The 15,854-nt window shown below is 48.1% G+C and overlaps 1 protein-coding gene across 1 annotated transcript; it reads left to right on the top strand.

Moving 5' to 3' along the window:
• The first annotated feature begins 10,635 nt into the window (after positions 1 to 10,635).
• LOC119338120 (putative disease resistance protein RGA3) lies at positions 10,636 to 15,453 on the top strand. Its single transcript, XM_037610418.1, has 3 exons — positions 10,636 to 11,126; positions 11,818 to 14,966; positions 15,104 to 15,453. The coding sequence occupies exons 1-2, from the start codon at positions 10,737 to 10,739 to the stop codon at positions 14,947 to 14,949; spliced, it is 3,522 nt and encodes a 1,173-aa protein (XP_037466315.1). The 5' UTR covers positions 10,636 to 10,736; the 3' UTR covers positions 14,950 to 14,966; positions 15,104 to 15,453.
• The last annotated feature ends 401 nt before the right edge of the window (positions 15,454 to 15,854 follow it).

Below are 15,854 nucleotides of genomic sequence, written 5' to 3'. Positions count from 1 at the left end.
TGGATCCATGAAATCGTCATCATCACTTTGATGATCGCCACGAGCCATTCTGCTGATGTAGGAACAGACCAAATTGTTAATGGCGAAAATGTAAAATGCAATGGGTAAGCAGTTGCCACCTAACAGAAAAATATTAACTATTTGAATGCAAATGTGGTTGCCATACTATGCAGCCAGTTTGCCACACTGTCATATCTGTATTGTGGCAACAGACATTGTGTTCACATACTGTATTGCAACATGATTATACAAAATCCAAAGTGGCAAAGACGCCAACTTGATGTGCACATTAGTTCCGTCCAGTGCTACCGATTGTGGCAACTACCAAAGTTTGGAAACTGTCGCAAATAATTCAAAAAAAAACAAGTCTCACAAATGAAAAAGAATGTTTGAGGTTACTATTATGTAAATTCAGTAAAAAATCAGTTTGCCTCGTTCAAGAGCGTGCATGTGGCAACTATCTCATTCATTCAGTAAAATTTAGTAGCCCCCCTTGTGTGTGAGCTTGAACACATTTGTGGCAACTATGACAGTCAGTTTCAGAAAAATATGTTGCCGCAGAAGAGAACACATTTGTGGCAACTGCCACATTTGTTCATGTAGTTTAGTTGCCACACACCTGTTCACGTTCGGTCATACTGTCATAGTTGCCACATTCAGAAAGCATATTTTTTCTGGTTACTTATTGTACAAGTTCAGCAGAATTAAAATTTGCCACATGGGAAGAGCATGCGTGTGGAAACTGCCACAGGAGTTCCAATGAAATTAGTTGCCACCTCGTTTTGGGGTGGCAACTATGACAGTCATTTTCGGAAATCTGTTGCCACATGGGAGAACACGTTTGTGGCAACTACCACGTTTCTTCAGGTAGTTTAGTTGCCGCACATTTGTTCACGTTCAATCATACTGCCAATTTCGCCACAGTCTGCAGTTTCAACCCCAAAACTAGACTAGGTCTAGGTTTCAATGGCAACTGCTTCAACCTCAAAATCACCCTTATAATTCTCGCGCGAAATGGCTGCAACCCCAAATTTCGAACCAATCCGCACCAAAACAACCCGGCGGACAACTCTTAAAATCCAAATGCAAGACTAATGCGTTGCCTACGAGCAGGAATAGCCTCACCGACGATGTCGCCGCAGCGGCGGCGACGAAACTGCCCACTCCCACGAAGCAACGGCAGGCACACAACTATGGCGCACCGCCGCAGCGGCGGGAACGCCGGCGCACCGCCGAATCGCCGGAATTTCTAGGAATGGATCTAGAAATCGAACAGGAAGGAAAGAGGGGAACAAAATCAGGGAGGGTATGCGATAGATGAAGCGAGCATTACCTTCGACCCGCACGCGTTCCGGCGACGCCGCTCCGCTCCGACGAGCACCACCAACGCCCGCGAACACCGTCGACTGTCCCGCCTCCGCCGTCGCCTTCTCCCCTCGCCTTCTCCTCCGGTGGACTGTAACGCGAGTGGGTTGTGCCAGTAAATGCGACGCGGGGGAGAGTGAATGGAACCGTGGCGTGCGGGCGCATGGCAGTTCCACCGCACGCCTCTCAGTGGCAACCGCTGACCGCGGGATGGCAACTACCGTGCGGGCGAACCCACTCGCACACCGCACACTAGAATCGTCCAACGTGGCGCCGAAAACCAGCCCTTTTGCTCCAAGATTCATGCAAAACGAAACCAACGGCGATGCTTGCGTGTGGACGGAGTGGTGAACGCCCACACGTGTGGGCGTTAACATTTCCGTAAAAAGAACCCCACACCTCTTTTTTTTAAACAGAGCACGCAAAAGAAACGGGTGTCTTCAACTTCTTCCTCGCTCCAAGCCATCGCCACGCCGCCCTCTCTGAAGATCTTCTACTTCAGCGGCCATGGACAAATCAAGAGCGGCCATGGACAAACCAAGAGACAGCAAATTAAAGAACAATAGTGAATACACTGATCGTCATTCTCCTTGCCGTAGACTATGCGGTGGAGGCCACGCCGGGGAGTGACCCTCGCACGACGACTATGTTGATGCTTGGCACCGCGAGGCCATGGAACGTTGTCATGGTGGAGAGGCTACAGAGAAACACCTGGGCGCGGAGGGACGGCGATACACGAGGAGTCAGTGGCACAGAAGGCTTGGAGCTAGCTGTGGACATGACGAACACCATCTTGGCCACCCGTTTACAATTCATGGTCAGCTCCTGGTTCCCCTTGACAATGATATGGATGAAGGTCAGGCCATTCAGTCCACGCGCACTTGCGCAGCTTCCGACCAGCAACGCCATGTGGAGAGCATGACGTGTTACCTCCACGCGCAGCTCCACCATGACTCGACGGTGATGAGTCGGCTACTTTGTGTTGCTGAGCGTCCTCCACGGAAGCTACAAACCATGTCTATGGCCATGCAGTGCCGTTCAAGCCATGTCTATGGCCATGCAGTGCCGTTTAGTTTGTGCATGCGGATGATAATGTGCATGGCCGATCAGTTGCATGCGACGCCGAGCTAGCTAAAACTCATTTTACATCGCTACATACGGCGCTAGCCAAACGGGTCGCTGTATTATCAAAACTCCAAAATAGTCTGATATGTCAAAACCATGGTATCTTGCACCCATGGGTTAAAATACTGCAGTTTTTCAATACTTTGTTTTTTGTTGTACTTTGCTATCAAACACAGCCTTATAGTTATTTTTCATTATTACAAAGTCTTAAGAAGACTGAGGTGTGTAGACCAACTATTAGCTGACATAATTATATTATAGCGGTCCGTAAGTGTTTACAGTGACAAAAGTTGCTCTTTTACGCTGTGTTGTAGCATTTTGTGCTATTAAAGAAAGAGGATTGAAGTTTCACTTGCCATCGCTACCCCCTTATGGCCTAGGTGAGATGGATGTTTACCGAAAAAGGCTTTCGCCCCGCTTTATAAATAAAGTACCGATCAACAAGCACCCAGTACAAACACACGCCATCACTACACACGCACACATCCAAGGCAGGATACAAAGGCGTTGTGCGCAGCAACACCATCCCTAGCACTAGCACCACGAAGAGATGAAGCTACATATGACGATCCATGAGCTTCAAGGCGGCGCCTTCAGGAAGGGTACGACACCGGCGTGCCGCCACCGCCTGATCCAAGGATCAGAGTTTCCCCTGGGGCTGCATGATGGGTAATGAAAGCCGCGACGATGCCTTCAAGAAGGGAACGATCTTCGCCACCGCCGGTCCGTCCGAAGATAGAACAGGTTTTCACCTCGGCCAACACTCACCGTCACCGAACGCCACACCCCGGCTACCAAGCCGCCCACACGGCCATGGCGAGCGGGCAGCACTAAGCAACGGGCTCTGCCCAAGAGCACCGCACTACCACCACCAGGGCCGCCGCCCCGGCATCCAAGACCTTGACACCACCTCACCCGAGACCCGCCGCTACCCCAACCAAAGAGACGAGCGAAAAGGTCCCACCTTTCGCACCCCTGGGCGACCCCCATCGTCGAGACTCGATAGGCCGGCCAGAACTGGCATCCATCAGCCCGTCTTGCAGCCCCGAGCGCGAGATGAACTCGATCCTGCAGCACCGTGAGGGGGACGAGGTCAGTCCCGCTGCACCGTGCGCGAGACGAGCTCGGTCCGGCTGCACCGTGCGCGAGACGAGTTCGGTCCTGCCGCACCGGACGCGAGACGAGCGATGGACCGCGACTGGGAGAGGGCCAGCCCTTCGATGGAAGTAGGCCCAGACGACGACGAGATGGGGCGAAGGTCAAGAAGATCCGAACGCGGACGAGCCGATGCCGGAGAAGTCGGCCGTCGCCGCAGTCAGAGCCGTCGAGCCACCATGAAGCCGCCACGGCATGGAGAGGTCACCACCAACGCCGGACCTCCCCGCGCCGCCGCCCGTGGCCAGAGCAACGGCCACGCCCGACCGGTGCCCACCCGCGTCGTCCGGCAAGCTCCAAGCGTCGGAGCAGCCGGGCACGCACCACCGAACCCACACGCCGGAGCGCCAGCCACCACCAACACAAGCTCACTGGACTTAGTGCTATCGTGTTTGCTATTCTTCAGGTGCCTGAATTTTTTTTGGTCTATTCCGTGTTTGCTATTCTTCGGGCGCCTGAATTTTTTTTTGGGGTCTATTTCGTGCACGCGCAGAGCACCGAGCCTGAGATGGGGACACCATGACAAGTTTCACTTGCCATCAATAGAACGAGATGGATGGTTTTTTCCTGTTGCCTGACCATTCTAAATAGTACATGTAGATTTTTAGTTTCTTCTGTTGTACATGAACCTTGCTTCTCTGTTTGCTGTCTGTTCATTGTTACAGAAACAGTGAGCCGGAGATGATGGCGCGCGGTCGACTGAAACTGTTTTTTTTTTCAATCGCCTGACAGAGTCACCCCCTATAGCATTATATATGCATGCTCGGGCATCTCTCTCAACTGGTACTTGTTTATGTATCTTAGCTGTCTTCAAGGTCTGTGTACATATTGATCCTGCAGCCTAGCTAGCCTTCTCTTAGTTGATTCCTTTTCATGGTTAACGACTGCCAAAGTTGCTCTTTTATGTTGTGTTGCAGACTTGCAGTGTTGTGCTGTTAAAGCAAGAGGATTTTAGTTGCACTTGCAATCAATACCAGCCCCCCAAGGCCTAGGTGAGATGGATGGTTGATTTCCTTACCACTATATATGACCATTCTACAGAGTACATGATGATTTTTCGCTTTGAGTTCTGTTGTACATGAACCTTGTTTCTCTGTTTGCTGTTTGTTCATTGTTCGCCAGAAACAGTGAGCTTGTGTTCAGCTCATTAATTACTTCAGCATGACTCCACTAATACTGATATCTTAGCTATAACTCCCTAGTTGCCCAGTGTCGCTATAACTTAATCAATGGATATGTAGGCCAGATCCCTGTTTTGAATAGAGACATTCAGCACTACACATGACACTTTCAGTGGATGCTGTTACTGTCCAGGCGTAAGTTATGGACATGTAAAGTTAGCTGTTACAGGCCATGTCAATCTAACTTCAAACAACATGTACACATTTTTTTTGCAAGGAACAACATGTACACTTCATTGAAGGTCGTTACTGTCAGGCGTAAACTAAGTGCCATGCTTAACGGCTAATTATTTTTGACAGGATGTTTACACGGCTAGTTTATTATTGGGCACTTTCTGCAGAGCAGGATGGTGCATTAATCAAATCATAGTGTCAGCACTAATTAAGGAGAAAAGTAGGAACCGTGGCCGACCTGATCTTGTCTTCACGTGACGGCGACCCAACCACCCTGTTTCTCCGGCGAGTCGTCGGCCGCCGAATGAAAATGGCATTCATCCTGCGTCCTCTGTGTTTCCCCACGCTACTTTAGCCTGCCTCACACCAGATCTGGAGCGTAGATCATGTTAGGAATAAGCAACTTGTCTTTCCATGAGGCCATAGGCCGATATATATATACATGTACAGGTGTGGAACATATGCAGGAAACCCCTCATACAACGGGATAAATACAAAGGGGTACATGACTTATATTATAACTCTAACACCCCCCTCAAACTCATGGTGGATGAACAACACTAAGTTTGGAGAGATAAAAGCCGTGCTCTAGTCTGAGCCTTTGTCAGGAAATCCGCCAACTGTAACTCGGAAGGCACATACTGAAGAGCAATAACCTGATCCTGCACAGCAGCACGCACATAGAAAGCATCAACACCAATATGCTTGGTGAGCTCATGCTTCACAGGATTGCGTGCAATGCTGATAGCACCTGTACTGTCAGATAGAAGCAGAGTCGGTGTAGTGACAGAAACACCAAAATCCTGAAGTAACCACTGTAACCAAGTCACCTCTGCCGTCAAAAGAGCCATTGCTCGCAACTCAGCCTCGGCACTCGAACGGTAAACTGCAAGCTGTTTCTTCGTCTTCCAGGCAATGAGAGAACCACCAAGAAAAACACAGTAAGCAGAAAGTGAACGGCGATCGGAAGGATCACTAGCCCACGTAGCATCCGAATAGGCCTGGAGCTGTAAAGAACTGGAGCGAGGAAAGAATAGACGGTGAGAGATCGTGCCTCGAAGATATCGAAGAACACGAAGGAGATGACTATAGTGAACCGAGGTGGGGGCAGAGACAAACTGACTCAGAATATGAACCGGATAAGATATGTCCGGACGAGTGACAGCTAGATAGACAAGACTGCCAACAAGATGACGATAACGCGTCGGATCAGGGAGAGGATCACCATCAGTAGCACGGAGGTGAACATTGAGCTCCATAGGAGTCTCAACAACGCGCTCGTCAGTAAGAGCAGCACGAGCAAGAAGATCCTGGATATACTTTTCCTGGGATATAAAAAAGCCATCAGAGGTAGAAGAGACTTCAATCCCAAGAAAGTAGCGAAGAGGTCCAAGATCAGACATAAGAAACTGCTCACTAAGACGGGCCTTTACAAAGGCAATATACTCGGGATCATCTCCCGTGATGATCATGTCATCAACATAAAGAAGAAGAAGGGTCCGACCACGAGGAGAAAGGTGAATAAACAATGCGGGATCATGAGCACTTGCTAAAAAACCAGCAGCAGTGATCACAGAGGCAAAGCGCTCAAACCAGGCGCGGGGGGCTTGCTTAAGGCCATAGAGAGAGCGACGAAGACGACATACCATGCCATCAGGAACAGAATACCCAGGTGGTGGCTGCATGTACACCTCCTCACGCAGCTCACCATTAAGAAAGGCATTCTTAACATCAAGCTGAGATATAGACCAGTGGCGTGCAGAGGCAACGGCAAGAAGGGTACGAACAGTGGTCATATGAGCCACAGGAGCAAAAGTCTCGTCATAATCACGACCATGCTCCTGCTGAAAACCACGAGCCACAAGACGAGCTTTGTGACGCTCAAGAGAACCATCGGAGCGAGTCTTAACCTTGTAGACCCACTTACAAGTGATCGGACGGACTCCGGGAGGAAGAGAAACAAGATCCCAAGTACCAGTGCGTTCAAGAGCAGCAATCTCCTCTGCCATCGCAAACTGCCATTCAGGATGAACAACAGCCTGACGGTAAGAAGTCGGCTCAAGAACAGCAGCACCAGCGGTGGGAAATCCAAAGCGATCAACAGGCGAACGAGGACGAGAACGCAAGCCATAAGTAGGCTGAGAGGAAGATGACGACCCATCCACAGAGGCATCAACTGGTCGTGGACGACGAGTGTAATGCTGAGGAAGAGATGGAATAATAGAAGGAGGAATCGACAAGGTAGAATCAGGGGGTGGCGACGAAGAAGTCACCGGAGATGAAGGTGTAGAATCTGGTGACAAACTGGGAGAGGAAACCGGGGAGGAAGTCACCGGAGATGAGGGTGGAGAACCAGGTGACATGCTAGGCGAGGAAACCGGGGAGGATGGTGGTTGCAAGTCAACTAGATGTGAAGAGGAAGTGGAACAGAGAGGTACAGTGTCGGTAGGGGTGATAAGTGAGTCAGGAAAAGTGAGGAAAGAGATATCCTGCACTGAAAAAGTCGAGGAAGATGGGCGTGGGTAGAAGGGACGAGACTCTTCAAAAGTCACATCTCGAGAGATACGCATCCGACGACCACTAGGATCCCAACAACGATAGCCCTTATGCTCATCACTGTAGCCTAAGAAGACACACTCAACAGACTGAGCGGTCAGTTTGGTGCGTTCGCGAGGGGCAAGAAGAACATAGCAAACACAACCAAACGAGCGAAGCATCGAATAATCGGGAGAACGATCAAAAAGTCGCTCGAAAGGAACACCACCCTGTAGAGCAGCGGAAGGTTGTATATTGATAAGATAGGTGGATGTGGAGACGGCCTCAGCCCAAAAATGAGGCGGGAGAGAGGCAGCAATCATCAATGCACGAGCCGTCTCAAGAAGATGTCGATGCTTTCGCTCAGCCACACCATTCTGAGCATGAGCACCAGGACAAGAGAATTGAGAGAGAGTCCCGTGCTCAGCAAGAACACCACGCAACATCTTAGAGATATACTCGCTAGCAGAGTCAGCACGAAAAACACGAATGGGTGAAGAGAACTGAGTATGAACCATGGCAGCAAAACGCTTATAAATAGACAACACCTCAGAACGAGAAGTCATGAAATAAAGCCATGTGTAACGAGAGAAATCATCTATGAAAATAATATAGTATTTATGACCACCTTTCGAAGCGAAAGGGGCCGGACCCCATACATCAGAATGGACTAAATCGAAAGGACGCTTAGACACGGACTCACTATGTGAATATGGTAACTGAATCTGCTTGCCAAGACGACAACCCTGACACTCTAAAGAGACATCTCCTGAGACAGACCCCAGAAGGCCTCGACGAACTAAAGAAGACAACCGAGAACCACACAGATGACCAAGTCGATGATGCCACTGCTGGAAAGAACCAGTGACGGAGGCAACAGAAGCGGGAGAACCGGCGATGGTGGTGGCAGCAGAAGGAACATGAAGCCAGTCCAACTCCCAAAGACCCTGAGAATCACGGCGGCGAGGGCCAGCCCCAACCAGAGTGTGCGTATGACGGTCCTGGACAGAACAAGAGTCAACGTCAAGGATAACGCGACAACCAGAATCCGTAAGTTGACCAGCAGAAAACAAATTCATGGTAAGTCGAGGAACATGAGCAACATCAGGAACAGAATAAGAAGGAGTAGTAAGATTGCCTCTACTAGCAACAGAAAGGGGAGTACCATCAGCAGTGAGGACATGAATAGGAGAATCGACTGATCTAAGAGAGGACAAAATGGAAGAATGAGAAGACATATGAAAAGAAGCTCCAGAGTCCAGAACCCATGAGGATGTACCTGACTGTGTAGAGGATGATCGCTCAGTGCGGGAAGCATCAGTCACAGAACCAGCAGTACCCGTCGAGGAAGAACCTGAAGCCGCAAGCAGACGCTTAAGTCTCAGAATATCCTGTTCAGTCAAAGCAATGGCTGAAGCTGTCGAGGTAGATGACGAAGTCCCTGAAGATGATGATCGAGCCTTGCGCAGGTGTTTCTTCTTCGTGTAGCACTGAGACTCAAGATGACCATCATTGTTGCAATAGGCGCAATGTGGACGGGGGCGACCTGAGCCTCCAGAAGGAGTGGGCAAGAGCGGCGGAGCACTCGAGCGAGAAGGGGTCGGTGGAGCAAGTGGCGTAGAAGCACGAGTAGTAAGCACAGAGGGAACCTCCAGCAAACCAGCACCACGTAAGCGAGTCTCCTCAGCACGAATCTCAGAAAGCGCCTCCATGAGAGAAATACGGCCACGAGCAAACAACTGAGCACGCCGGGGCTCAAACTCCTTACGGAGCCGAGACAAGAACTCATAGACGCGATGAAACTCCAAATTAGCCTGGACAGCCTGGCAACAGGGGCAGGTACGACACCCAGCACTACGAAGAGAATCAAGCTGGCGCCAGATAGCAGAACTCTGTGCATAGAAGTCATCAACAGAAGAGTCACCCTGCTGAAGAGCATGCTCCTGACGGACCACAGAGAGGTATAAGGCATCACCAGAGGGCTGATAGCGCTCACGAAGACGGGTCCACATCTCAAAGACAGTAGAAAGACCCAGAAATTCAGAGGCAAACTGAGGCAGAACACTAGCAGTGAGAACAGCGGCAGCACGAGCATCATCATCAAGCCACTGGGTGTAAACAGACAGAGCACCATGATACGTCTGAAGAGCCTCCTCATAAGCCAAAACCCTCTCATCATAAGCACAATCAGCAGCATCATCAGCAACCTTAGCCGCATCCTTGGCGGCCTGATTAGCATCCGTAGGAAGAACCGATGGAGTTGGCGGAGTAGGGGCCACCGGAGGAACTGGACGTGGCGGACAGCAGACCTCGCCAGAAAGAACACCCCAAAGACGGATGCCACGCATGTGAATGCGCATGAAGCCAGTAAACTCGGTGTAGTTAGTACCATCAAAGATCACCGGACAGCGAGGAACAGCAACATAGCCCGATGCAGCAGACATTTCTTTTCTTTTCTTTTTTTTTCTTTTCTTTTCTTTTTTTTTTAGCAGAGATCGATGAAGAGGCAGCTGGCAATCGGCGGCTGAAGAACCGCAGAGTCAAGGGCCGGCGGCAGCTGCGTTGATTGGAGCCAGGAGCAGGAGATCAGACCGGCTCTGATCTGAGTCCACACCAGATCAGGCCGGCTGGGATCAGGCCAGCTGGGAGCGATCCTGCCTGGGAGCGATCCTGCCTGGGAACGAGGAGCGGGAGAGGAAGAGCGGGCCGGCTGGGATCGCTCCTGCCTGGAGAACGAGGAGCGGGAGAGGACGATCGGGCCGGCTGGGAGCGATCTGAGCTGAGATCGAGGAGCCGGACGGAGATCGAGGAGCCCAGACGAGATCGATCCGATCCGATCGGGAGAGAGAGATAAGCCAGAAGAGATCAATAGCACGAGTTGCAGCGTGCAAAAAATTGACCTAGCTCTAATACCATGTTAGGAATAAGCAACTTGTCTTTCCATGAGGCCATAGGCCGATATATATATACATGTACAGGTGTGGAACATATGCAGGAAACCCCTCATACAACGGGATAAATACAAAGGGGTACATGACTTATATTATAACTCTAACAGATCAGAGAGCTCCAAGCCGCCGCTCACCTCCCCCCTCGCACTCACTTCGCCGGCGGGGTGCTCACCCCTGCAGCTGCAGGGTCTATGTGCCTAGAGACCCTGCAGCCTTGAGCCTAGCCAGCCTTCTCTCCCCAACGCTTGCAATGGCGGATCCTGTTAGCATTAGTGCTGCTGTAGGATGGGGCGTAACCGCAGTAGGTTGGCTCGCCTCACCCATCATTCCTAGGCTCCTCAACAAAGCTTTCACCGTCCTGGATTTCAACGCGACGGAGAAGCTGAAGATAATTGATATGCAAGTTTTACAACTGCAGCGGGTGATGGAAGTAGTCGACGAGAGCACCTACAGGGCTCGCTTGGAGCCACTGTTAGACAAGCTTAGGTCTGCTCTCTACGAGGCCGAAGACATCTTGGATGATGTTGAGTATCAGCGCCTCAAGAAGCAGACCCGAGATGCCAAGTCATCCGGCAGTAAGATGGATTCACTGAAGAAGACTCTTTGGTCTGCCATGCCAAGATCCCTCCTAAAAGATAAGGTATTTCCCTGCCTTCATTCTTGGATGTGTTCATCTTCTTGTGCCACATAGATATGTATGACTTGAATGTTGAAATGCATTCTCACTTGTTTGCCACAATTATGTAAACTAGTAGATGTTAAGATCTTGAAATGCAGTAAGAGGTACGACACAGGTTGTTAGGAAAAAATAGGATTAGTTTCTTTGGAGCCAAATGAATCAAGAGTTTATATAGTATTTTCTTAAAAGTAATTAGCCCAATTACCAGGAATAACCAAAGTTTGTCCCAGTCTTCCACTAGCTAGCACCGTCTTCCACAAGTTCCTTCTTTTACTAAAGGATTTCTAAAAAGTAAAAAAATTCTCCTTCATACTGTAGTGTAGAGTAGCACCGCCATCATCTACATGACCATTTGTTCCTTCTTTTACTAAATCTTTCTTTCCTCTCCCCAAACCCAATCTAGAGGAGCATGAGAAGCAGCAGCGGTATGAAGGAATCGGTTTATTACTTTATTTGTAAAAATCAGTTAGATATGTCCAGTCCGAGTAGTACTTGTTTGTCCATGTACGTGTGTGGGCTTGTGCTACTCCTGTTAGAAATGCTTTGCCTGTATGGTATTACGAGTTGGTGTTAAGTAGAATTTGAGTGATACATGCCTCTAATTTCAAGTTGCTGCGTTCGTGTGCTAACAAGTGCTATTTGGTTTTTGCAGGAGAGTGGTATGTCAAAAGTGGAACTGAAGAAGAGCCTAGAGAAGATAGAAAGTGCTATAAATGATGCGTGTGAAGTCACTACTGCAGCCCCTCCGATAGGAGTAATTGGTCGGGATAAGGATCGTGACAAGATAATCGCAATGCTTCATGAGAAGGAAGACCTTTGTCAAGCAAATACTGCCAGTGATACATGTTATTCTGTAATTGGCATTCATGGCATGGCTGGGGCAGGGAAATCAACACTTGCACAGTGTGTTTATGATCATGAGAAGAAGTGTAAGCAAGAAAAATTGGAAGGCCATTTCGATATTGTCATGTGGATCCATGTTTCTCAGCAATTTGGTTTGGATTCCATTTTTAGGGAGATGTTTGAGGGGGCTACAGGGAAAGCATGCGATAACTTCAATAGTCGTAATGTCCTGAAGGAAAAACTGGAGGATGAACTGCGTGGGAAACAGATTTTGCTGGTACTGGATGATGTCTGGTACAACAGTAGGAATTCAGGAGACCGTGAAGAACTACAAATGTTAATTTCTCCGCTGAATGTTGGAAAGGCAGGAAGTAGAATCTTGGTGACCAGTCGAACTGAAGCTGGATTAGTAGCTCCGGGTGCTGTAAAAGAGAGATGTATTCCAATATCTGACCTAGATGATAAAGTGTTCCTTGAAATGTTCATGCGTTATGCACTTCGAGATGCAAGGGTAAGTGACCACGATCGGTTAATACTTGAAATGATTGGAGCGGACATTGCGAGAAAGCTGAAGAGATCACCACTAGCAGCCAGAACAGTGGGTTCACGTCTCCGTGAGATACAAACTGTCCAGTTTTGGAGGAGTCAGAAAGATAGGGATCTTATGAACGACATAATGGGAGCTCTGTGGTGGAGCTACCAGTATCTTGATGAGCAGGTCAGGCGATGCTTCGCTTACTGCAGTATTTTTCCCAGGGGATATCGTTTGAACCGTGATGAGTTAGTTAAGTTGTGGGTGGCTGAAGGGTTTATAAAGACTAGTAAGGCTGAAGAGGAAATGGAAGATGTTGCTCAGTATTACTTTGATGTATTGTTGTCATCCTCATTTCTGCAATTCGGAGGGAAAGAAAAGCAATATGCAACTAGACGTGAGGTTGATTACTTTACAATTCATGACCTGCTGTGTGATTTAGCAGAGGAGGTTGCCGGAAGAGATTGCTTCAGTATCGAAAACGGCTTCACAGGAGAAGTTCCTGAAGATGTCCGCTATCTTTTTGTTCGGACTTATAATAGAGAGATGCTTACTGAGAAGATATCTAAATTGCAAAATTTACGCACCCTCATCATTGATGAAATGATAAGGGTTCCATCAAACGAGTGCAAAGTCTTTGAGAGTATTTTCACTATGTTTACGGGGCTGCGGAAATTGCGGGTACTGAATTTACAACCTGGTCTTGATATGTTCTCATTCCCAGATTCAATTGGTCAGCTGAAGCATCTGCATTATTTTGCTTTTCGGGTGTCTCCACTTACGAAGCTAACTTTACCGACAGTTTTTACCAAGCTTTACCACATTCGGGTGGTAAATTTTGGTTTGTGTGGCAGTTTGACATCTTCTAGTGGTGAAGATATGATGAACCTAGTCAACTTGCGCCATGTAATAAGCATTGCAGATATGGAATTTCCAAACGTTGGCAGATTGATATGGCTCCACACGCTACCATTCTTCACAATAAGGAGGGAACGGGGGTATGAGCCACATCAGCTGAAACACCTAAACAAGCTTGAAGACAAATTATTGATCAATGGTCTTGAGAATGTTGAGAGCAAGGAGGAGGCTCTTGAAGTCAATCTTGCTGGCAAGGAAAAACTCAGAAAACTGGTACTCGAATGGGATGATGATAGCTGCAGTCCAGAAGTTCAAGCAGAGGTTCTTGAGGGTCTTTGCCCATCAAAGTATCTTGAAAGATTAGATATTAGCAAGTACCATGGTACGAGGTTACCGAAATGGATGATGGGTAAGCATAACGGCGGGCCAAAGAATTTGCAAGAACTTACATTCAGAAGATGGATCCAACTAGGACCTGCTCCTGACCTTGGGGCTTTCATTCATCTTCAGTCGCTAATTCTTTCTAACTGCAACTGGAATGCCTTGTCAGGCAACATGGAGCACCTCACATCGTTCAAGACACTGGAGATCGAGTCATGCAAGAATATAGGGTCGCTTCCAACACTGCCCAAGTCTCTTGAGCGGTTTAAAGTCATGGGCTGCAACTGGGATGCCTTACCAGGCAATATGGAGCACCTCACAGCGCTCAAGCAACTGGATATAAATTCATGCAAGAATATACTGTCGCTTCCAACACTGCCCAAGTCTCTTGAGGAGTTTAACGTCAGCAACTGCAGCAGGGATGCCTTACGAGGAAATATGGAGCACCTCACATCGCTCAAGAAATTTGAGATCTGGTTATGCAAGAATATGCGGTCGCTCCCAACACTGCCCAAGTCTCTTGACGAGTTTAGAGTCATGTACTGCAGCTTCAATGCCTTGCCAGGCAATATTGAGCACATCACATCACTCAGGAGACTGGATATACAGTCATGCGAGAATATGCGGTTGCTTCCAACACTTCCAAAGTCTCTTGAGGAATTTATCATCTTTAACTGCAGCTTGGATACCTTACCAGGCAATATGGAACACCTCACAGCACTCAAGAAATTGAGTATCAGTATCTGCAAGAATATACTGTTGCTTCCAACACTGCCCAAGTCTCTTGAGGAGTTTGTCGTTACAGACTGCAGCTGTAATTCCTTACCAGGCAATATGGAACACCTCACATCACTCAAGAAGCTGTATATACACTCATTCAAGTATATGCAGCCGCTTCCAACACTGCCCAAGTCTCTTGAGGAGTTCAGCATTGTACACTGCAGCTTGAATGCCTTACCAGGCAATATTGAGCACCTCACATCACTCAAGAAGCTGTATATACAGTCATGCAAGAATATGCGGTCGCTTCCAAAACTTCCCGAGTCTCTTAAGGAGATTACAGTCAATTACTGCAGTGACGAGTTCACACAATCTTGTGTAACGACTGATGATCCAAACTGGCAGAAGATTGAGCATATTCCCAAGAAAACAATTACATTCGATAGTTAAAAAGGTCCATTCAGAAGGTATGTAATTAGATTCTTTTGATGTCTTCGTTTTCTATTTTTTGTGTCAATAAATGTTACTGCAACTATTAGCAGTTAAGGTTGATGGTATTTCTGATGGTTGCTTGTATTTTTCTGATTCAGTTGGTAACTGTCAGCTGCGTGCCCTTTGGCTGAGGACAGGAGATGGAGCTGCCAGACTCTTGCTAAATCTACATGCTCTCTAAATGCGTAGCCCCTCTTCGTTGGATTTTATCTACTTTGGTTTGTTGAATCTTGCATGTTTATGCGTGAAGTGGTGCTGCCCTCATACTCTCATAAACTACGGGCACTGCAAAAATGCCATGTCTCCATGCAGTCACGAACAGTGGATTTTTGAGTTGTTACGATATATGGATTTATGAGTTGTTTACTGTCTATTATGGATGTAATAACGTGGAACGATGGAACACCAGATATGATTTGCTTCATATGTATGATTTGTAACATTGGCGTGTCCATGATGAACCCCAAACTGTTTGATTTGGTGATCACTGAATTTGCTCCTTTCCTGTCGTTTGTAACATCGCTCACCAAATTATCCGATTTGATTGGTAGGAATCAGGGGCCACATAGCATGGTTGCCAGATTGTGAGAAGCTAACCGGGGGACCTGCTCCTGACATTGAGGCTTCCATTCATTTTCAGTAGTAGAATGCTAAAAGGCTTTAGTGGTTGCAATCAACGTGCATTGTAATTAGTGATTGCATATATTGTTTTTTCTACTGGTTGGGCATTCAGGGGAAAGTGCTCTCACACGGCGGCCTGTTCTCTGTTCTGCACACGCTGTGGTTTGGGCAGACACAAGTTTTGATGTGTCCGCTTAGGCCTGCAAACACGATTGGTATAAATCCTTTGGTCTTGGAGGAAT

Source organism: Triticum dicoccoides, chromosome 7B (genome assembly GCF_002162155.2).
Source record: "Triticum dicoccoides isolate Atlit2015 ecotype Zavitan chromosome 7B, WEW_v2.0, whole genome shotgun sequence".
Taxonomy (NCBI): domain Eukaryota; kingdom Viridiplantae; phylum Streptophyta; class Magnoliopsida; order Poales; family Poaceae; genus Triticum; species Triticum dicoccoides.
This window is presented reverse-complemented; position numbering and strand designations above follow the sequence as displayed.